Source organism: Phaethon aethereus (assembly GCF_964289735.1).
Source record: "Phaethon aethereus genome assembly, chromosome: 2".
NCBI lineage: Eukaryota > Metazoa > Chordata > Aves > Phaethontiformes > Phaethontidae > Phaethon > Phaethon aethereus.
The window spans coordinates 13,015,793-13,038,362 of NC_138582.1; the positions used below are offsets into that span (position 1 = coordinate 13,015,793).

At 46.2% G+C, this 22,570-nt stretch overlaps 1 protein-coding gene across 12 annotated transcripts in view; it reads left to right on the top strand.

Annotated features, from left to right (window-relative positions):
* Positions 1 to 14,724: 14,724 nt before the first annotated feature.
* MTSS1 (MTSS I-BAR domain containing 1) overlaps positions 14,725 to 22,570 on the top strand; it is a gene marked incomplete at its 3' end in the record, with an annotated part of 130,445 nt that continues 122,599 nt past the window's right edge. For all 12 annotated transcript variants that reach the window (XM_082015362.1, XM_082015356.1, XM_082015367.1 and 9 more), the window contains exon 1: positions 14,725 to 15,774. In XM_082015362.1, the coding sequence (XP_081871488.1) occupies positions 15,703 to 15,774 (72 nt within the window). In that variant the 5' untranslated portion in view covers positions 14,725 to 15,702. The remainder of the gene's footprint in view (positions 15,775 to 22,570) is intronic.

A 22,570-nucleotide genomic window follows, 5' to 3' on the forward strand; every position in this document is an offset into this window, starting at 1 on the left:
TCACAGGACGGTATCAGGCTCCATACGGTTGTGATGGAAAGGTCAGCATCAAGCAGGCAATGTTTTGTACGGTCCTGGAAAAGTTTTAGGACAGTATTACAGCAAGGTGAAATTCAGTCTCCATTGAAGTTGATTCCAAATATCCTGTTGACTTCACTGGAGCCAATTTTTCCTCCAAAGAATCCCTATGTATATTTTAGCTCCCTGGAGCTTTGCTTTAATAGCATTGTTTTCCCCATGGGACTAGAACTAGAGAGGAAAAGAAAGGGAAGTGAAGGTGCGTGGGAGAGAGACGAATCAAAGCCTCCCTCCCCCATCCCTTTCATGGGAAGAAGCTCCTAATTAATACCCTCAGGCATCCACATCTCCCTGTTCTTCCCTTCCTTCACTCTTACAGGTCTCATCCATTCAGAGCAAAGGAGCCCACAGGCAGCCCACTGCTTCAGCCTAGTAGTGCTCCACTGCTGGCACTTCGTACTCAGTGGGATGCCAACTGCCTCAGCAGCATCCTGCTTTCTCATTCATTTTTATAGTTGGTCTTAAAATGTTGACAAGACTGACACATGCCTGCTTCACTGCTTTGTGCCCACAGGTGAAGTGAAGATGATGACTTATTCTTCCAAGTCAGTCCTGCCGAAGGTCCAGCTTACAAATGGGCTGAAGTGGGACATTAGCTGAGGCATCCTACTAAGATCCGTCACCAAGTCCTTCAGCACGTCGTAGGCAGTCAGCCCTGAAGAGGGAGAGGAAAGAAATGTGACAGGTAGGTGCATGTATGACAATTTATTTCTCATTAATGTCTTGCCTTCAATCACAAATAATCAGAGCCTGACTTAGTCCCCAAATAGGAGATGACTTTCTCCTTTCCAAAATGTTTTTGATTACCAACGATCATTAGATAGTCTTGCTACCTATAGACTTGGCCAGTTCTCTTTGATTTGACTTCAATGACAATCTACAGCCAGGCTTTCCACAGCCAAACTGTATGTGAAATAAAAGTAATTTTCTTATTTTGGTGAAAGACATTTGCTATTTCAGTTACACGTGAGTGATGGTGCTTTGGAAGAATGTGGTGCCTGCAGTTTCAGAAGATGTTTTGCCAAGAAAGCACTGCTTGGAGAAAAGCTGCTTGCAGCCCTGCACCTTTCAATCCTCTCCTCCTCCTTTTTTTAAATTTTTTTTTTTTTTCCAGAAGATCATGATTCCACTGCCTGGGGAAGGAGGGAGAGCTACATTCATAAGACCTGCAAGGAGAGCCACTGCTCCCGATGAGCTATTGCAAACACATTGCGGCCGGCGAGGCAGCACTGTCTGTCACCCAGTCCAGATCCCACCAGCCAGCTGACGGTGGTTTCCTGCTTCTGGGACAGGCTGGAGCAATTGGTTTGTAATCCAATTGAATTTTGGCCAGAACACAGCTCAGGAGACTCACTGCTGAGCCATTTCACTTTGACAGCTGGCAACAATTTGTGGACCACAGGAACGCCTGCTGAGCTTTCGCTCAGAGGTGGGTACGGGCTTTCACAGAGCCTGCTGACGTGAGACGCCTGCTCCTGCCTCCCAACTCCCACCTGGAAATAAAAGCCCCCGTGTGTCTCGAGACAGAAATTTTCCTGTCACTGTGCAATGCGGGAGCACCTCAGCATACAAACCATCCCTCCTTCTTTTTTTGTCCTCTATTTCAACCATTGCAAAAAATAATTTGATAGAAGTCTGTTTTAGTTTCAAGGACTAAGTTTAGCTGAGAGGGTCTTGCTCCAGATCAAGGCATGGAAAAGACATTAAATCAGTGCTGTGCCGTATCTACAAAATCCTCATTATCAGATTTCACATACAATATGCTGTTATCGTGATAGACAGTTCCTCCTCCCAGCATCATAAGTGAGAGACTTGCCACTAGCATCAATAGAAAGTGCACTAAATCCTGAAGAAATAAAATAGCAACCTGGCAGAACGAGGCTCAGCCATTACATAGACTGCAATGGTATAAATAACTGCCCACGTCTTGAAAAATTAATGCTCCAAAAGCTCTGTTTTATTGGGATATCAGAGAGATAAGCTGACATAGTGTTTCAAAGAGCTTGTGCTGCAGTAGCCATGCATGTCACGTGCCCTCTGTGTATGGTCCACATGGGAGCAGGAGGACCAACTTTCATACTACAGCGTGGCACAGATGCATTGCAAACCACCATTCCTCCTTGGCATACTCAGCTTCTTGCCTGTGACGGAGGGATGGGACCGAGAAGGAAAGCAAGCCCAACGAGTGAGCACAGTGGGAGAGAAATAACAAAATCTGGAAGCATATTTCCTATTTGTTCTTCGGTACCACTATCTCAGATTGCATTGGCAATCAATGCATGATTAATGTGAGGGAATAGTATTACGCTCCTTGTAAAATTACTTCATCTAGCTGCATTTAAGTAAATTCATAAATAGAAATGGGGGAATGGAATGTATTTATTGCACTAGCCCTGATAAATATTTTAAATGCACCACTTGCCATCTTTGCATTTACTTTATTACTTGGAAAGCTCAGTACCTTTAAGAGCAAAGTTGCTGAATTCAACTGAAAGTTAAACTCTTGGCAGGTGACAGACAAACCAGCTCACTGGCTTCTCATATTACCTTATTTTTAATCCACTGGTGCCACTGCAGTGCTTTGTGGTGTATTTTGTATTTTTTATACAAAAATACATCATCTACATTTTTCAGTGAGATGATACTGTAATTCAACCATTTGAATACAAAAGCTTTTAATAACAGGCTCTCCCTCAAAAACAATCCCAACTATAGTCTATACTGTCAGATCATATGTGCCTGCTTAAAACATCCCACAGCCTCCAGACCTGCATCTCTGATATCATGCTGCCCGCCTTTGCAGCCTGGGGAAGATGGGCTTTGCAATGTGCACGGAGACGTGGGGAAAGCAAGTCAGTTCACTGCAGGAGCCCTTTGTGGGAAAGATGGAAACAAAGGATCCAACTGGTTTCTCCTGGGGCAAGTTCCAGCTCAGTTTGCTTCTGCTCAGCTGTAGTGCAGCCATGTGGCACAGGGCAGGGCAAAGGTGTCCCCCAAGGTAGTGGGGTACCAAACATTTAGGGCGTTGTGTCCTCTGTCACCCAACAATCTTAGCAACAGTCAGCCAGGCACTGGTTTCCAAGGCTGATGGTCTTCTTCTGATGAAGTCCAGCCCCTGCCCCTAACCACTGAAAAGCTCTGAAGTCTTCAGGGAGTGGGAAACCACCTTGAACACCCTCGTTCCTCAAGCAGCTCTTCTCAAAACCCAGTTCTGCTGCCACCCAGCTTCCCCATCACTCCCGCCTCCCACCCAGCTTTGTCACTCAGACCTCACCCTGGGGTTCACGATTGGCCCTAGCAAGACTGTGGATGTAAATGGAAGATCCATTTTAACCAGAGCCCTTGCCACAGTCACTCCATTAGCAAGAGCACATCTGAAAACACTGTTATTTTTATTGCCTCAAGAAGAAAAGCATCAGCCAAAGAGTGCAAGGCAGGGCTGTTAGACCTCACCTCCTTTTTGCTCCCCCCATCTTTAAGAAGAGATATCTCCTGAATTCAAGGAATCCTTCACTTCTCTCAAGATGCTGGTCTTTACAGGATTTTAAAAATTCAAATTAATGATCAGCCTCCAAAGTTGTATTTTTATATATCTTGAAATAAAGTCACATTGTTTCCCTTACTTCTCCATTATTCATCTTGCCCTACAAATCCCGATGAGTGAATCATGGGTTTTATTGCTCTGCTTTGCTGTATTTTCTTCCCACTTATCTGAACAATCTTCAAGAAAACCTGTCGGTAGTGGTCTCTCCTCCTGTCATACGTGGCTGAATGACCAGTGGGACTGTTCACTTGGTCTCACTGAATGCCAAGCCAAAACCACCTCCTCCATCCCACCGGATGGACACCACCATAGCTCTGATGCAGCGTGCAGGGGTGACCGGTCCCTCTGAGGCTGCAGTAGCCTTGTAATGAAGATAGGAAGCCAAGGGTTGGAGTTCGAGCATTTTAGTCTAAATAATTCACTTCAGGCTGCACGAAAGTGGTGTGGAGGAGCAGAGAACTGAGCCTGTGGCTCTGCGTGGTTCAGAGCAGAAAGGAGGGCAGGGATTTTATTCAGAGCAGTCTATAGTGCACCAAATTCAATCAAGGGGTCTGCACGTCCAGGCAGCTTTTTGCCTTGAACCGCCGAGGGAGGCAAGGCAGTGCAGTACTGTGCTTCATCATGCTGCACGATGTTGGGTGCCTAACGCTGCCACATGAAGCCAAAAAGGAGGAGCACGTTTGCCTTCAGGGACGCTCTGCTGGTGTGGCCCCTGTAGCTCTCTACAGCAAGACTGCAAGGGTGAACATTCCCCTTTACTGGTAATCCCAGATGTAACTTTACTGTTGTTAATATTTTTAGAGGAAAAATTAGACTTGACAATCTAATTTGATTCCAGTGAAATTTCAGAGGCAATTAAGTTGGGTGGGTTTTTTTTTCATTTCCTTTCTAGTACAAATCAGCAGCTACAAAGACACTTTCATATTATCAGCGGTACTTCCCAAGCTGGAGTGCCCTGTTAGTAACACACCACCCGAGTGCAACGCAGACATCTCAGATGGCTGCTGTCACAGGTCCAGGCTTACCCTCGCTCTGCACTCCTTTTCTTATCTAATAAATTGCCCTCCCCACTCTCTGTTGTTTTACTATGGGGCACAGGGTGGAGATGCAAGGAAGGGAGGGAATGGAGGTGGCACCTTTCTCTTCTCTTGAGGGCAGCGTACATTTGAAACATGGCAGGATTTCTGAGATAAAATGACGTACTGAGATGGCAGGGAAGGGAAGTAGCAGGGGAAGATTAAGGCAACAGAATTCCCTGGGAAACTCTCTTTTCCAGAAAAATCGTTGGAGGAAAATGCTATTCTGATTAACGTTAATTTGTCCCTCTTTTTTTTTTTTTTTTCACCTCCAAGGCTGGATATGGGGCAGAGCAGAGACCAGGGAAATGGCAGCCTCGTCACCGAGCCAGCGCTGCAGCAGAGCCGATGGAGTATCTAGGTCAGCGTGCAGCAATTCTTTGCAGATGACTGAGATCTACAGAGCCGAAGGCCAGCCTTGACAAGAGCCAAGCGCTCCTTTTGCAACTGAAGGGCGTAAAATCGGCTCCCCCTTTAAAGCGGTGTCGGTGGGAGGGGACCCCACGCCGCAGCCTCCGTTGGCTGGAAGTAAGGCCCATCGGCGCTGCTCACCCATCCCTGCTCAGTGGAGCACAGCCTGGGAAATCAGCGTTGCCATGGGATTCGGATGCAAAAGGCCAAAAGACATGGATATCAACTAAGTACCCAGATATCCAGGGAGGGTATTGTCAGCCCTAAAAACAAAACCGATGTGGAAGCTGTCCTCTAAAAAATGACACTTTGCCTTCTCACACATGAGAGCAATGTCAAGTATTATCCAGAAATAATTTTTGTATTTTAAAGGTCTTGACTTAGCTTTTAAGTTTGTTGCATTTCACATAGGTTTTAGGAAAGGCTCGTGCACTCAAACACTTGTTTACTTTTTCCAAATATCCTAGTTGGCCTGATGAAAGATACTACCTCAGTCAACAGCCTTAGTGTCCTCAGAAGAGATACAGCTTTGGAGACCAGCACATTGCCCACTGGACATGCACGGATCATATATAAAATGGGAACTTTCTCCTGCTGCTATGCCTCAACTCACTGGGACAAGAGCATGAAAGGATCAGTGCTTTCCCCATATATCATCCCTGAGCATCAGTAAGAGTGGCAGCTGTCTCTCAAGATTTGTGCTAAACCCTGCGTCTTCTTTAGAGGTCAATTCACACAGCTATAGCCTTCAAGATCAAGACACCATTAGATCATCCTGTCGGGTAGCACAGGCCATCAGGACTCGTACTGATCTGTGTTTCCTTAAAACATGGCATTAAAAAAAAAGACAGTCTACTCCTGATTTCACAGATGCAGAAGATGGAAGATCTGTTATTTCCCTGTACTGACAGAAGTTTCGAAAGTCATTTCTGAGGTTATTCTCAGTTGTTGAAAGCACCAAGTGAATTTTCCTGATGATCTTGATTCCTGGTAGAAAAATACATTGAATTTTGTACACAGGACAAACTGTTAAACTGTGATGCCAACCAGCTAACTAACCTGTCTTGCCACTGAAGATTTAAAGACGTACTATAGATGAAGTGCCCTGTAATTCAGGATTTTGAGTAGGAATATTGAGAAAGGACAGTGTCAGAAGAAATGTTCATGTTTCTAGACTAAAGACAGCTGCTTCTGCATATGCTGAGAAAAGAGGGCAGCTATTAACACAAGGATTTTGGGGCAGAAAGTATCTGTTATTTGTATTTTGGTATCATATTTGTATATAACTACCACATTATAGGTGTTAATCTAACAATATTCACCCTGTCTAATAACGATAAGCTTTGTCTGAACTAGTCAGCCTAATGCAGATCACTCCTGTTTCTGCCATTGCAGAACTTGTTAGAACAATACTTTTTGTTACGAGCATTTCTCCTTAAATCCTCATGTTCTGATGCTGGATAACTTCCTCTTCAAACTGCCAGTATAGGGCAAAGAGCAAAAAGATCCAGAGTAGAAAACATTTCATTTAGTGAGCGCACAGTATTGTACTCTTTATATGTGGGCATGTATAGAGGCACAGCATTTGATAAGGCATAAGAAGTCCACACCAATCTCAGATCTGTCCATGCATTTATCCTTTGGCCCATAGAAGTGACCCCATGAATTAAGTGCAGAGGTGGTTGTGCATAGTCTGAGTGATGCAAAGGGAGGCAGGTTTTGAACAGCATATAATGCACATTTAATTGTAGTTGTTTAGTGGCTGTGGTTAGAAACAGATGTGGCTTTTGTACCTTTTCAGCTTGTAGTTGTGTTATATCGAAAAACAGTCTTTCCATCCTGTATAGCAATACACTCACTCAGGGCCAGCAGAAAGTAAGAAGGCAAGAGAGATCCTCTAATCTCTGTATATTTTGCATCCTGCTAAAGTTGCACACATCTGTATACCGAGAAGACAAAAAAAAGAAAAAGGCTTTTATGTGGCCCAGACAGGTTTACTCAGAGTCTGGTGGAGTAATCCACATGATAAAACTGGTACAAAATGTTACTAATCGAAGACTTGGAAAGAAGATGAAGGGGAGAGAGAATGAAACTGTCATTACCCACTATTTTGACTGTTGAATGTGGACTATTCATAGTAACACACCAAGTGTATCTATCCAATTGCAATAACAAGTGACAGCTGACTACTTAGCAATTAGGTTTTCCTTCCCCACCTCTGAAATTAAGGTCATAACCTTTTCTATTTACTTTTGGGATGTGGTAAATTAGAGCTTTGGCTTCATTACAAAAATTAATTAAAATAGTCACACAATGGCACCATTCATCGCTGTGCTTGTCCCTCCCTGCAGTATGTCCTCATGTCAGCTCTCTTTGGTTTTAGTCCCAAATTCCAGTACGTGCTAGTCTGCCTGTATTATCTGGATCAGTAGACTAGATTTTTCTTTTTGTCCATCTTCTGTGCTTCATTGGAAGGGCTCCTGTTGTTTCTAATTCTTCTGTTTCTTTTTTTTTTGAAGAAACTGTACACTAGCAGGCTCTCAGCATGATCTGATCTCCCCAAAATGCTTTCTGGCCATGGACTTTGCAGCAGAACTTTAATTTGGACTCATAGCAGAAACCTCTACCTAACAATTTCTCCTTATTGACATCCCAGGTGTCTAGGTCTGGAAAACAGGATTCACGTTTAAGTTGTTTTCGTCAGAATTTCAAAAACTAAACATAACGAAAGGGATAGGGAGAAAAACCAAAAAGCCTGACTATTCCACACTTACACAGAGTTGGAAGTCTGCCCATTGAAATAAGTTTTATTTTTTTTCTAAACTATTTCTTTGTGAATGTAATGCTTGTTTTAAAAGCTGGATTTATAGACTGGCAAAAAAAAATGTTTTCTTTTACAGGAGAAAGTGTTGCATTATGTTTCACATGACCGTGTCCTGAGGTGGTTCAACACACTGAGTTCTGTGCATACCAATAAATACAGATCTCAGAGATTTCAGGAATAGCGACCTACTAAAAATTCTTGCTTGATGGAAGTACAGAAGAACTCAGGTTAATTTTATATCACACCTAAAGGGAGAAATGGCCAACAAAGGCTTGGACTAATGTATGTGCTGGAGACAGATACAGCCCAACGGGCAATTTTGATATATAAGTGTAATTATACTGAAGTCAAAGTTGATGTTGTTTTAAAGTGAACATGAACTATTTGCAAAAGTGACACCTATTATAGGCTTTACTTCTTCAGAGCATTTAAGCATGTATATAACTGCAAGCATAACCTGATTTTTTTTTTCATTTACTGCTTGTCTACACAGGTGCACTCAGGAAATTTTATCCAAATTAATTTAAGGTGTGACTTGAAGATGCATCAGCTAAACAGCTTTAAAATGTGAAAGCAAGGACAGTTTTTGTGTCCATGCCAGAACCTGATACAAGGTAATGAGGCCAGTGTGAAAGAGGTTTCAAATCAACAGTTCTGGATATTTAAACCTGCGTTGGCTGTAGATGAGAAACAAGAAGGTATTTACTGTGGAATGAGCATGGGAACGGTTACACAGGCTGCTCCTTCTCTGTGAAACACAAAAAGGCACGGTCCTTCTCTGGACTAAAATAATCTTTCCTTGTAGGCTTAGTTTTCAGCCAAACCAGGTGCCTGCATGACCCGTCACACGGCTGCCTGAGCTCTGGTGCTGGTGACACGGGATGGTGTAGGAAGGAGGCCACGGCTGAGAGGCAAGCGTGGAAATACGCTGTTGGTGCTACTGTGGACTTGCACAGGATGAAAGTACCCACCTAACCTTGTCCATGGGAAGCCCACTAGCCATTTATTGCATGCAAGAATTTTAAGAGCGATGAGAGGAGTGTTGCTTGGAAGGAGATAATAGATCCACGCACCTTTTCTGAATCTACCAGCCTGAGATGGCAAATGTGAGCAAGAACATTTCACATTCCCACTAGGGAAAAATGTGGCCTATCTGTAAGGCCCTTGGTATAACATGCAAACCCTGATTCTCAGCCTTGTGCACAAGAGAGTGCTGTGGGAAGGACTTTTTCCTACTTGTTGGCAAGGGGGTAAGTGGAAGATTAATTTAGTCCCTTAAAAATAAGCATCTCATCCTCTATGTGCTCTGAATGAACGACATCCTGTGTTGGACTTTGCTGAAAATGTTCTGTGTTTTTTTTTTCTTCTGAGAAAAGCTCACAGCTGAAAATAAGACCGCACTGATATTTTGCTGCAGAGTTGTTGCCTGTAGGTAGGCTTTAGATGGAGCTGTTCTATGGAAATCAATCCTGATAAAGCAATAGCAGCTGTTATTTTGCCAGCAAGCAGCAGAGACAATTGCAGAGGTATCCCCACTACAGCAATACTACTTGGTAATTTGGGACATAAAAATAACCCAAATAAAGCTGGAGTTCTGAATAAAGCTCATTCTGAAACATGAGACTGTAAACACCTGCTCCCGAAAAAAAAGTGCATTCTTCCTCACCAGGTACCCACCTGCATGTATGACCAAAGAATAATTAAGCCTCTTTAGATATAATACAGATCTTTCACTAGTGATAAGGAGGGGTCACTATTTAATATTTGTAATGCTGTTGGGATGGCTAGCTCACATGTATTCTGTTTGGTTTGCTCCATTTTTCATCAATTCCTTTTGTCATCTTTCTGGCTGTGTTGCCTGCTATCTTACCTCTCCATGGAACTAGGCATTGTAAAGTGAGCTCATCTGCTTTTATGAACAGAGCAGGGTTGTACCTGGTGAGCACCTTGAGGGCTGAAGGAAGTCATGTCAGGGACTCTGTCTCTTGGAAGCTCTTGGGCTCTTTTTTATCAATCTATAAAGAGGAAAACACCATCATCCTTCAAAATATAAATCATTATTAGAAAGCCTCAAATGGGGACAGAATACTGGTTTCATAAAAAGAATTATACGTTTGTTTTTCAAGTTTTTAATATATCTTATGAAGGCTTGAGGATGAAAGATTTTGTGGCAATATAATGGAGTATTATAATATTAATTTGCATCAATTTCTTAAAGAGATAATTCAATTGAATAGTTCAGCCTTCAGCAATCTATTTTTTTAAAATTATATCTCTTTTTGAACTGTCAACCACTTGAAGGAACAGCCCTTGATTCTTTCTTGATTGTACGCTAGATGAGGCAATTTTTCCTTGGGGAATAACATTAGCTAAATTAGGAACACTGTAATTTAAAGGTGATTAAGTACCTTTTGTGATTGTTGTTCTATGACTTCAATCTGATAACACGTAAGTGCATGTGTAATCTAGTCTTCCACGGGGCTACTCACATTCATAAGTGGGCTTAAATCTTTGTAAGGTCAGGACCTAAATAAGCACCACAGTTAAATGTTTTACGGCACATTGACAGAGTATATATTTGTTCTGATTGCAATGCCATTTCACACTCCTGCTTGTTGCAAAAACACTCAGAATGCTTTTAAAAATTCGGATTTTCATTTCCCAGAAGGAGAAAGCAAGGCACAGGAATGTGAATGGATATATTCTGGTCATAAGTCAAGTCCGCTGGCAGACCTGGGAACACTGGGACTCCTGACTCTCATGGATTCATGCCCTGGTTCATTCTGGCTGTACTTTGTGCCTTGGTGCTCAGCATGGGAGGAGCAGCAGGAACAATCCAGGCCATGTGAAGTGACCAAGTCATTGCTCAACCTGCCCACTTATCTCTGGAGAAATTCTTTCTTAACCATCAGCCTTCTTGTGGTTTCATTGGAATAGGCTTCTTGTCAGCAGAGCACCCAACGTGTTGAAGGGCGTCAGAACATGGACTACTACTGTGCTGTTGATAAATTTTAAGGTTGACATCTGCTGGGGGTTGCCAAGTAAGATGCACTCAGCCAACCCACTGTCCAGGAGTGGTGCCGGCATTTGCCCATGCACCAGGATATTTTACAGAATGTCATCACTTGGTAATGAAATGTTCCCCAGTAACGATGGCTCATGAACACAGAAATAGCCTTTGCCCATAATAAAGTTTTGCAAATAATGCTTGCAGGAAGTGATTTGCTAGGAATCAATCAAGCAGATCCCAGAAATAATGTGACAGATGGTAACCCGACGTTACCGCAACATCACCAAACTACTTTTTACTCGCACTTTAAATAACCATTTGGACTCAGGTCTTTGAAGAAAAATGTTAACTCTCACTCTACAGCTAGTTGAAGCTGAATTGTCATCCCACAGAAAATTCTATCATTAAAGGGCACTAAAAGGCAGAATAAAATTAAAAGTCTAAAATCTCCTTCAATGCAAGAGAAAAAAAAAAGAAATTCAGTTATCAAGACCCTATTTTGATGCCTTTAGGCTATATGCCCTTGCTTTATTTTAAGCTGTGTTATGCTACGAGCAAACAAAAATTTTAAAATATGCAATTAACATAATCACTATCCTAACTGATATATACAATGAAAATTTCACAAAATGTATTTTGAAATAAAAATAATGGAAAGAATACTTCTCTGTTTGCATTTTCATTTTTTGTCCCACGAATATAAAGTTTATTGAAATCATCATGCCTCTGTTTTTCACAACCTCGCACCTTCTGACTAGAAAAATATTCTACCTGAACAGTTTTGATAAGGTATCTCTAGGCTGTGACTGGGTACACTCGAGTTACAGTGGTTTAGCAAGTTACTACCCATAACAGGCGATACGCAGTTTCATCTTTCAAACTTGCAAGGTAAAAAACCATTCTCTTACATTGTATACCTAATTTACTTGTTATAATTCATCTAGGCTTGAAATGCTTACTTCATTTTTCTATTGTGTACCTGCATGCTGTTTCATAGAATCATTGAACCATTTAGCTTGGAAAAGACCTTCAAGATCATCAAGTCCAACCATTAATGTAGCACTGCCAAGCCCACCCCTAAACCATGTCCCTAAGCACTACATCTACACGTCTTTTATTGCTGTATGAAGATTTGTTGCTTAGTACACAGCAGACAGCCCTGATTCCACTGCAGGTGAAACACTGGAGCAGGTTGCCCAGAGAGGTGGTAGATGCCCCATCCCTGGAAATATTCCAGGTCAGGTTGGACGGAGCTCTGAGCAGAAGGTGACCCTGCTCATGGCAGGGGATTTGGAACTAGATGATTTTTAAGGTCCCTTCCAACCTAAACTGTTCTATGATTCTATGATTTATTAACTAAAGCACTAACGCAGTCCTTAAACAACAGCCTTTGTGTTATAGAAGGAGATTTTTCTCCCTCCTGTCCCACGTGCATCTGCTACTTTTACTCCTGTAAAGCCATTTACATTGGAAATTCACATTCCCAGAAAGGAGGTTAGCCAAAATACTACTTGTGCTAAAACAAGGATCATCCCAGAAACAAAGTGGCTGAAGAAACCAAAGTAGGCCACCAACTTTCCCTGCCGAACTGTTGGATGTGACTCTGTCCCAGGGGACCGCTGTCACGCTGGTTACGTGTCAGGCACCTGAAGCTCTGCGCGTGATGAGCGGGTGTCATGATCACAAGCCACCGGGGACATTTGCTGGGCTTGTCTGTGGGAGAAAGGGTCATACAGATCCACAAAATTAATTGCTCAGTCAGACCTGGGGAGGGTGTTTCCTCCCTGCAGTGAAGTGGGGAAAAGCAGAACAGAAATTGCTGTGGCTGCCTCTGCTGCCACGGCCCCACTGGAGGCAGGGCACCCGTCCAGCCTTTTCCTTCAGTACTAAATGAACACGGAGAACGTACTCCATCACGCGCATGTACCTAGATATTGGCAGAAATTATGCAAAACATGATGTCGCACCACACTGGCTCTTCTCAGGCAGAGTTTGCAGGATAAATTTTAATAACTCAAATTTCTAAACTTCCCTCTCAGCCATGGTTGTGCCTGTACTTGTGTGTGTGGGGTGGGTTGACCTTGGCTGGTTGCCAGGTGCCCACCAAAGCCGCTCTGTCACTGCCCTCCTCAGCTGGGCAGGGGAGAGAAAACACAACAGAAGGCCCGTGGGTTGCGATCAGGATAGGGAGAGATCACTCACCAATTACCATTACGGGCAAAACAGACTCAACTGGGGGAAATTAATTTAATTTATTACCAATCAAATCAGAGTAGGGTAATGAGAAAATAAAAGCTAAATCTTAAAACACCTTCCCCCCACCCCTCCCTTCTTCCCAGGTTCAACTTTACTCCCCATTTCTCTCCCTCCTCCCCTCGAGCGGCGCAGGGGGACGGGGAATGGGTGTTGTGGTCAGTCCATCACACACTGTCTCTGCTACTCCTTCCTCCTCAGGGGGAGGACTCCTCACCCTCTGCCCTGCTCCAGCCTGGGGTTCCTCCCATGGGACACAGTCCTCCACCAACTTCTCTAGTGTGAGTCCTTCCCACAGGCTGCAGTTCTTCAGGAGCTGCTCCAGCCTGGGTCCCCCCACAGGTGCCATCCTTCAGGAACAGGCTGCTCCAGCCTGGCCCCTGCAGGGTCCCAGGTCCTGCCAGCAAACCTGCTCCAGCCAGGGCTCCTCTCCCCACGGGGCCACAGGCCCTGCCAGGAGCCAGCTCCAGCGTGGGCCTCCCATGGGGTCACAGCCTCCTTCAGGCATCCCCCTGCTCTGGCGTGGGGCCCTCCCTGGGTGCGGGTGCAGATCTGTTCCCCCGTGGAGCTCCATGGCCGCAGGAGCACAGCCGGCCTCCCCGTGGGCTTCCCCAAGGGCTGCCAGGGACCCTCTGCTCCAGCGCCTGGAGCCCTCCTGCCCCTCCTGCTCTGGGCTGGGGGTCTGCAGGGCTGCTCCTCTCACACATTCTCACTCCTGTCTCTGGCTGCAAATGCACGTGTCAGTTTTTTCCCCTTCTTAACTCTGTTCCCCCAGAGGCGCTGCCACCATCCCTGATGGGCTCGGCCTTGGCCAGCGGTGGGTCCATCTTGTAGCCGGCTGGCACTGGCCCTGTCGGACACAGGGGAAGCTTCTGGCAGCTTCTCATAGAAGCCACCCCTGTAGCCCCACCGCTACCAAAGCCTTGCCACACACACCCAATACAGTTTGTATGTAGATACCAAGACAGAGACCTCCCCACACACACTTCAAGATCTAAGGCTTATTCTTCCATTCTCCTGGTTCTACATCTGGCTTTTATTTAATCGCATGGTGATGCAGCCTGTTTGCCCAGGAGTGTGGTTCCCCCGGGGGCAGCAACAACATGGTCTTTCGGCCTCAGGTCCCCAAAACAGGTGAGCAAGTGCTTACCTGCAGTGCCACAGAGAGCCGCAGGAACCTCAGCGCATTGAGTGTAGGTTGCCTATGTCCCTGCCAGAAGCGCACGCTGAACATGTCAGTGCTCACAGGACGCAAGCATGCGTAAATACATGATTTTGATGGCACGTTTTGCAAACTTTGGCACAATGTGAAAACCGAGTTACTTTAAAAGAACATGTTCTATGTAACTTAAGTGACACCCTAAATACCGACTTGAGTTTGTGCGGCGGGATGAATGAACAGCCTCACACAATCCAGGATTAGAGCTGCTGTCGGCTGTACTAGGCCAGGGTTGTACCTTCCGTTGCTTGTACCTGTGCAGAGCGCTTGCAGCTCAGCTGTCCTAAATCGGTGGGCTGAGCCCGAAGTTTTGCATCAGAAACAGCCGAATTTGGGCAATTTCGGTGAATGTCACCAGGAATGCAGTTTCCTCGCCGGGCGCTGAGCACCAGGGCGGCGCTGGCTCGGAGGGACGGGCCGCAGCTCCCGGCGAGACCTCGGCCTCGCCGCCTGCGTCCCGCAAGGGCGGGGGAGGGAACCGGCAGCGGGGCGAAAACCCTCCCGCCCACCTGGCCGCGCGGGACCAATCAGCGGCCGCGCCGGTGACGCGGTGGGGCGGGGTGCTGCGCGCGGGCGGGCGCGGCGCGGGGCCGGGGCGGGCAGCGGGCGCCGCCGCAGGCGGGCGGGCGGGTCGCTGCCGGAGCGGGCAGGCGGCGGCTGAGGGAGCGTTGGCCGCAGCCCGGTCCGTTGGGGCTGGCAGGGACCTCCTGGGCTGCGCCACGAGAAGCGGCACCACACGCAGTCGCATCATTTTTTCTATAGCTACAGGGTTTTTTTCCCCTCTTTTTTTTTTGGGGGGGGGGGGGGGGTGCGTGTGTGTGTGTGTGTGTGTGTGTGTGCGCGCGTGTGCGTGCCTGCGCGTCTGCCCAGCGCCGCGGAGCCGGGGCGGCCGGGCGGAGACGGGACGGCCGGTGGGGGCCGCCGCCGTTAGGCGCGGGGATGGAGACGGCGGCCGTCCGCGCGTGGGAGGGCAGTGCCCGCTCGGTGGCGGGTCCCCGGGCGCTCCTCGGCGGGGCGGGGAGCGCTGCGTAAGGCAGAGGCGCCGACGGCACTGGATTTTATTTTTTTTCCCCCATTTTTAAATTTTGAGAGGTGTAGGCAGGTAGGGGGTCAGGTGTGTTGAGGGTTTTCTTTTTTCCTTCTTGCCTACATCGGCTTGTTTGCCCCTCTCCCCCCTTTTTTTTTTCTTTTTGCGTGAGGTGGGGAACCGGGGTGTCTAATTTTTCTTTAGCTTAGTAGTGAAATTGCAGCAGTTTCTGCCTCCTCCCGTCTGCTCGAGCGAGGAAAATGGAGGCTGTGATAGAGAAGGAGTGCAGTGCGCTCGGAGGGCTCTTCCAGACCATCATCAGCGACATGAAGGTAAGAGACTGGGGGGGGCCGGGGCAGAGGAAGCCTCTCGCCCGCTTTAGCCCGGTGAGACTTTGCCCCAGGAGGTGCAGCCGCCTGGGGGGCAGCGGGGGCGGCGTGACCTCCCTGCCCGGCCCCGGGCCCGAAGCGCGGTGCCGGTCCCCCGCCGGTGGAGCCGGGCCGGCAAGGGGCTTCTGACAGAGGCTGCACCCCCCTGCTTGGGGGTTTGCGAGTTGCTCGCAGGACGCCACCTCTCCCCCCTTCCCTCTGTCTCTCCTGCTCAAATATGCAAGCTGTTATCTTGCACCAGGGTCAGCCTTTTCCAAACGTCTATTTTTATTTTTTTTAAACCTTTTTTGGCTGTTCTGGGCTGTCGGATCGCTAGCAGAATAAACGCAGCGAGGCGGGAGCGTCGTGTGGAGGAGATGGGCACGGAGCGTGTCAGCCGTGGGGTGGGGCTGGAAAGGGCACTGTAGGGATTTCTTGTGCCGTGCTGATGGGCGCGATGGGGAAAAAATAGAGAATTCAGCCTGGAGATGCTCAGAGGTTGATGCGTGCCTGGATTAAAACTGCTGCCCAGTCGGTTATGTGGTATTATTTTCATGTGCACGCTCCTGGAGGTGGTCTTTGCCTCTTTCTGTGCCCGAATGCAAAGGTCTCAAGTTGCCGGGTCTCTCGTCTCTACCAGCCAGCAGAAATCTCGGGCTGTGCCGACGCTTCTGCCAGAGGATCCCTTGGGGAGAAGCGCTCCCCATCTATCCTTGGCAGCCAAGGGCATTTCTGCAGGGATTTCTTTGGAGGAGCGGATGCCTCCCGCCCTTTGCTCGCGGAAATAAAGAGTGTAAAAGCGTTGCTGTGTTCTGCCGGTCGTGCCTCCCCCAAATCCCCGGGCCCGAAGCACCCTGCCTCCGGCGCGCGGCCGTACTGCAGAATACTGCAGTGTTCCCCTGGACAAGGGCAGCTTGTCTTCCTCCCAGGGCTGGCTGGGAAGGTGCAGTTGTTGGGAGATGCTAAGAGACGCGTCAGATAATGGGGGGACCGCCGTAATTTAAGGCAGCGACCGTGGACGATGCGCTTCTCCTGTCCAGGAGCATGGGACTTCTGTGGGCGCTTTAATCGGTGCGGGACTGATGAGCAGGGAGGGCTGCGGGAGAAAGAGCCACCAAGTAGTGGAGGAGGAGGACGGTGTTTGCTCTAGGAAGGAGCCTGGCAGAGATGAATGGCTTCTAGTGTATTTTTTTGGGGGGGTGGAGAAGCTGTGTGCACTAGAAGTTGTTTTTTGGCAAGGGTTCGTATGCACTTTCCTCTCTGCAGATCTTAGGAGACATTTAATTAAAAGCTTGTTGAGAGCAGGCAGGTTGCAGAGAGGAGGGGAAGACTCTGTGTGTATCTGTCAAGACAATGCTGCAGTCCTGGTGCTGCTGTTCCTCCGGCCCTCAGCCCTCTTGTATTTTTAATAACGACTGCGCTTCAAAATAAAACACCCCCCCCCCCAAAAAAAAAAGGAGGAAACAATTACAAATCTGGGAATCATGTTAGTAGGCTGTGCAGGGAACACACAGGAGATGTTATGTTCCAGATGAAGCGCGGTTTTGGGTTTCAGCACAGAGGGACACCGAGTATGTTTATTCTCTGTTTCTTTCTGTAAGTGATGCATTTGATTTTTCTTGCTCTTAAGCAAATGGGCCTTTGTGTGGATTTAGGTTCTTTTTTTCCTTACACATTGTTACTTGCATGGGAATGCTGCTCATCAGAACATGTTGACATGAGCTTATGGAGATGGGCACAGGTGTGAATATTTTTTTCTTAATCCTCCATAGTAGTGGAACCTGTTTTGTGAACTGGCAGTTTCTGCGGGGGGGTGTTGAAGTTCGGAAGGGATCACAGCAGATCTTCAGCAGCATGGTGGTTGTTACTGTTAAAAGAATCTGCGCATTTATTTAGCATGAGTAGAACAAACAATTTTTACCTGTAGTTCAGTCTGATGCAGCTAATGCTATACATCTGATGAGATGCACTGGGATTCTTTGTGAATTGTGCACAAAAGGTTGTGACAATTTCTAAGAAAAAGTAGCTATTTTTGGACAGCTAACCAGCACCTTTCGATGAATCATACCTGTAATAGTAAAGTGAAAATCAGCATTTTGAGTGCTGTTTCACGTAGTCAGGTCTGTGTGGGCAGGCTTCTGGCAGAATCTTGAAGACGTTGCGTAGGGGTCTGCCCACACATACCCAAGTGCACTATCTGTGCCTATTTCTCATCACAAGCTGTGATCAAGGCCCCACATGCCCTGCAGTGCTGAGAGTTTTGCTGCAGCATCTGCCTTTTTTTTTTAAATGATTTGCAGGTTCTTTTTATCATATGTGTTGCTCTGCCTTAAACTTAGTTGTAGAGGTGGTACGGTTAAGCAACGGCATATTAAAATCGCTCTGAAGCCTTGCCAGTGGATGCAGATGGGTGCTGCAGCCGAGGTGATGAAGATATAGTACGCGTGGACTGATTTCTCTCTTTGTTCATGCTAACACGGAACTAGCTCAGGTGTACCTGTTGTTAATTTTGAGCTCTCCTTGATCTCAACAAGGTTACAGAGACTGGAATTACAATCCTGAGTAATGTGATTGTTTCCATTTGTCTCTATACTGTATTAACTTTGAAACTTAATGAGGGCAATGTGTGCCAGCATGACTAACACATCACATTTTTTGATAGCAAGATTATCTCTTGCTGGCTGAAGTCTCTTGAACTGCCTTTAATATTTTCTCCAGAAACAAAAACTTATCTCCATCCTCTACCAAAAATAATTTTGTGGTTAGTATTCAAGAAAACAAGCCCCCAAATAATTCAGCATACAGCTACGTGATTTAGAGAAACAATGTTATTAAGTTAAGTAAAAGAATGGATAATAAACTTCCCATTTATAACAGCACTTTAATGTACATCTGGAACTTCAGTGCCTTGACAAGGGAACACTGATGTCTTCCATGCAAAACCAGGGTCACATTTGCTGAGTACTGTGTGGTGTACATGGTGAACAGGGTTATTTGTGGGAAGTCCTCAATGGGAATTGTACTTGGCAGTTGTCTTCTAGAATAGGGCTTCGATGCTTTGAGATTTCAAGATCAGATTAAAGAATCATAAAGGTGGGAAAGAGTCTGCCCATCCCATCCTTCAGTTTTGGTCCGTTGTCACAGCCCTGGCATTCCCTACGATACATCACTGAGTATGTGGCACTTGCATAAGCGAGTCTAACAAATGGTAAGATCTCTTTCAAAGCAATCAAAGCTTATAAAAGCAACAATAAAACATGTATGTCCCCTCAGAGTAGTAGTTTTGTGTGCCGCATGCAAACGCCGTGTGGTTTCTCTTTGAACGCGGCATACTTTCTGTAGCTCCCTGTGGGAAGGGAGTATTTGATCGGAATGGTTTGTAACTCATTTCTGGCAACTGAGAAATGAGATGCTGTAACGTGCTGTTAATTTCAATATTTCTTGTAGAGCAAAACAAATCAGTGCGGATAATTTTGGGGAGGGCCTGTTGCGGTTGTGTGTCAAAAGATCTTGTTTTCTCATGCAGAGCAGATTCTCTTTAATGCTGCTTTTCTGTCAGGGTCTTGATTTTACGTTCCTTTTAATCACATTGTTCTCTGCTACCTTGAAGGTAAAAGGAAAACAATAAAACACCCCTGAAAACATTGAAATTGGCAATGTTTGTAGTTCATCGCTTGCTTGATGCTGGTTTTTTTCCTTTTTGCATGTTCATTATTTCATTTCAGTACATATCTCTTCTGCCAGCATGTGTTTTGGCAGGGTAGGGGCTTGCTCTGTGTGTAAAGTACCCGACACTCTTGGGGTGGGCATGGCGGGGGAAGATGACGAACAGAGGTTGTCTGTGACTTAGTGTATACCAAGTGGGAGGATTTACTAAATTTTTATGGGTCTGGTGTGGATTACCAGTTGGTCTCGCTCATCTCCCGACATGTGAGGGACATGCAGGTATGAGGGGGACTGCAAATGGTGTCCTGTCAGTGAACAAAATGTTCCTGAAGGAGCGAAATGTTAGAAGACTTTGGAAATTCTTTTCTTTTAAGTCTGTGTGCCTTATTTATAGTCATTGAGCTGAAAACTCAATAAAATCAACCTCTTGCTTTTGGCAGTAACATCTACTTTAATACCATAAAGGAGGTGAACCCTTCCCTTCGCTCCATTGCTGCTGCTGGGACTCTTGGATGAGAGGGTGGTGCACCTTGGCTTTCAGCCATGCAGAGCTCTTGGTCAAAGCAGAAGAGAAAGACATGACCATATGGGCATGAGAAACATTGATGTTTTTGCAGCCTCTTATCTCCTGTTAGGAAGTGACCGGTAAGAAGCAGCACTTTAATCTTGCTGTTTGTAGAAGATGGAGCCTAGGGGTGGCCACATCAAGTATTAAGAGACATTTGTTAAGTAGGCCTGATCTGCTTGTGAGGGATGGCCTTGTGCTAGTCACACAAATAATATAAACTGAGTGGGGAAAAAATGTATTTGTTGGAACAAATAGAAATGCTGAGACAGTTACTATGGCAAGTGTGGCCACAGGTCCTCTGCATTTGTGTTCCAAGAGACAGCCCACACGTATCTGAGAATCAGGGCAAATTTGTTTTACCCTGACGTGTTGTAATATGACAGCTCTCCTGCAGCTCTGCTTTTTGTGAAGCTTGGGATCTCTGTGGAGATTAGGAATGTTCAGTTCAGTGACTTTAACGTCTAGTTTTAATCCAGCTGTTAAGGATGATAACTATTGTAAGGAAAAAGCAAAAGTTTCATGTTCAACAGACAGGTAGAAGCTTGGAGAGGAAAAGGTATCTCTCTGTCCCCCCTTTCCCACATGTTACATGTCCCTTGCAGGGTGGTTGTTACGGCAACTGATTTTTTTTCCAAATCTAGCAAACTGTCATTTCTTCCTCTTCCTCAAAAAGTGTGAAATGAGTTCATTTCCACTTTATGCAGCTTTTTTTCCCAATTATTTTTTTCTTCAAGGTTTTACCACCAAGGCATTTTGGGCTTAGCTGGCTGATTTCCTACCCCCAGTGCCTCCCGACAACCTGCTTGCCCAAATGGTTTGTGTACACTGAAATTCCTTGCCTTTTCCAAGCAGCTATGGTATTTTTCTGTAGACATCTCAGGGGGGTGGGAGGGTGTGTAGGGATTAATGTACAGTGAAGGCTCGGTGGTGCAGGAAGAGAGCCACTGCATGCCTGCTTAAGTCACAGAATGGATTGGGTTGGAAGGGACCTTTAAAGGTCACCTTGTCCAACCCCCTTGCAATGAGCAGGGACATCTTCAATGAGATCAGGTTACTCAGAGTGCCGTCCAACTTGACCTTGAATGTTCCCAGGGATGGGGCATCTACCACCTCTCTGGGCAACCTGTGCCAGTGTTTCACCATCCTCATTGTAAAAAATGTCTTCCTTATCTCTAGTCTAAATCCATCCTCTTTTACTTTAAAACCATTGCCCCTTGTCCTGTCACTACAGGCCCTGCTAAAAAGCCTGTCCCCATCTTGCCTGTAGGCCCCCTGTAAGTACTGGAAGGCTGCAGTAAGGTCTCCCCGGAGCCTTCTCTTCTCCAGGTTGAACAACCCCAACTCTCTCAGCCTGTCCTCACAGGAGAGGTGTTACATCCCTTGGATCGTTTTTGTGATTCCAGCCCTCCTCTGGCCCCGCTCCAACAGGTCCATGTCTTTCCTGTGCTGAGGGCTCCAAAGCTGGATGCAGGACTCCAGGTGGGGTCTCACCAGAGCGCAGCAGAGTGGCAGGATCCCCTCCCTCGCCCTGCTGGCCACACTGCTTTGGGTGCAGCCCAGGATACGCTTGGCCTTCTGGGCTGCGAGCGCCCATTGCTGGCTCATGTCCAGCTTTTCATCCACCAGGACCCCCAAGTCCTTCTCAGCAGGGCTGCTCTCAATCCCTTCATCTCCCAGCCTGCACTGATACCGGGGGTTGCCCCAACCCAGGTGCAGGACCCTGCACTTGGCCTTGTTGAACCTCATGAGGTTCACACGGGTCCAGTTCTCCAGCTTGTAAGTACTGGGGTTCATGCAAAAGGGTATATCTGGGAACATACTCACAAGTCATTCATTTTTTAGGGGCACATTCTTTCTTGATCCAGTTACCCTGGTGTGAGTGTTAACAACTCATGGAACTGCTGAGCATTTGTTCCATAAGTATGTATGAGGCTGGCATATTCCATGGTGTACCCAGGGCAAGGATATTTAACGTCTTCTAAGAGTATTCCTTTTGCATCTGGCAGGATGCCAAGGACTGCACAATAGGTTTGTGAAGTTGTAAGTGTGGAAGGAGTTGTGCAGCACTGCATGAAACACAATTGACTGAACAAATGTCGGAGGACAAGAAGTCTGTTTAATTACAGGCTCGGTGCTGGTTAATACCTAACAGGGTGATATTCGGGAGAGTTTGCTGCTTCCTTTCTTGGTTCTGAGTGTGCACAAACTGTACTAAAATCTTTGATATAAAATACTTTTTAAAAAACCTTTTTTTTTTTTTGCCTCCCCCCCCAAAGTACAGAAGTTGCTACAGTTGATGGAGTATTCCTGTGAATCTGTAAATAGCATCTTCTGCTTAACAACCCGTGTGTCTTCAGTTTCTGAAAAATATCTTTAAGGTTCATGGTCTACCCAGAGACAGTGTGGTCTTGAAGGTGGGTGGAAAGCATTACATGACAGAGAGCAGAATAGGAATTGTATCCAGAAAGGTTTTTTGGTCTACTTCAGAGGACACAAAGGTAGGTACAGAGGGGTTTGATTTAGTAA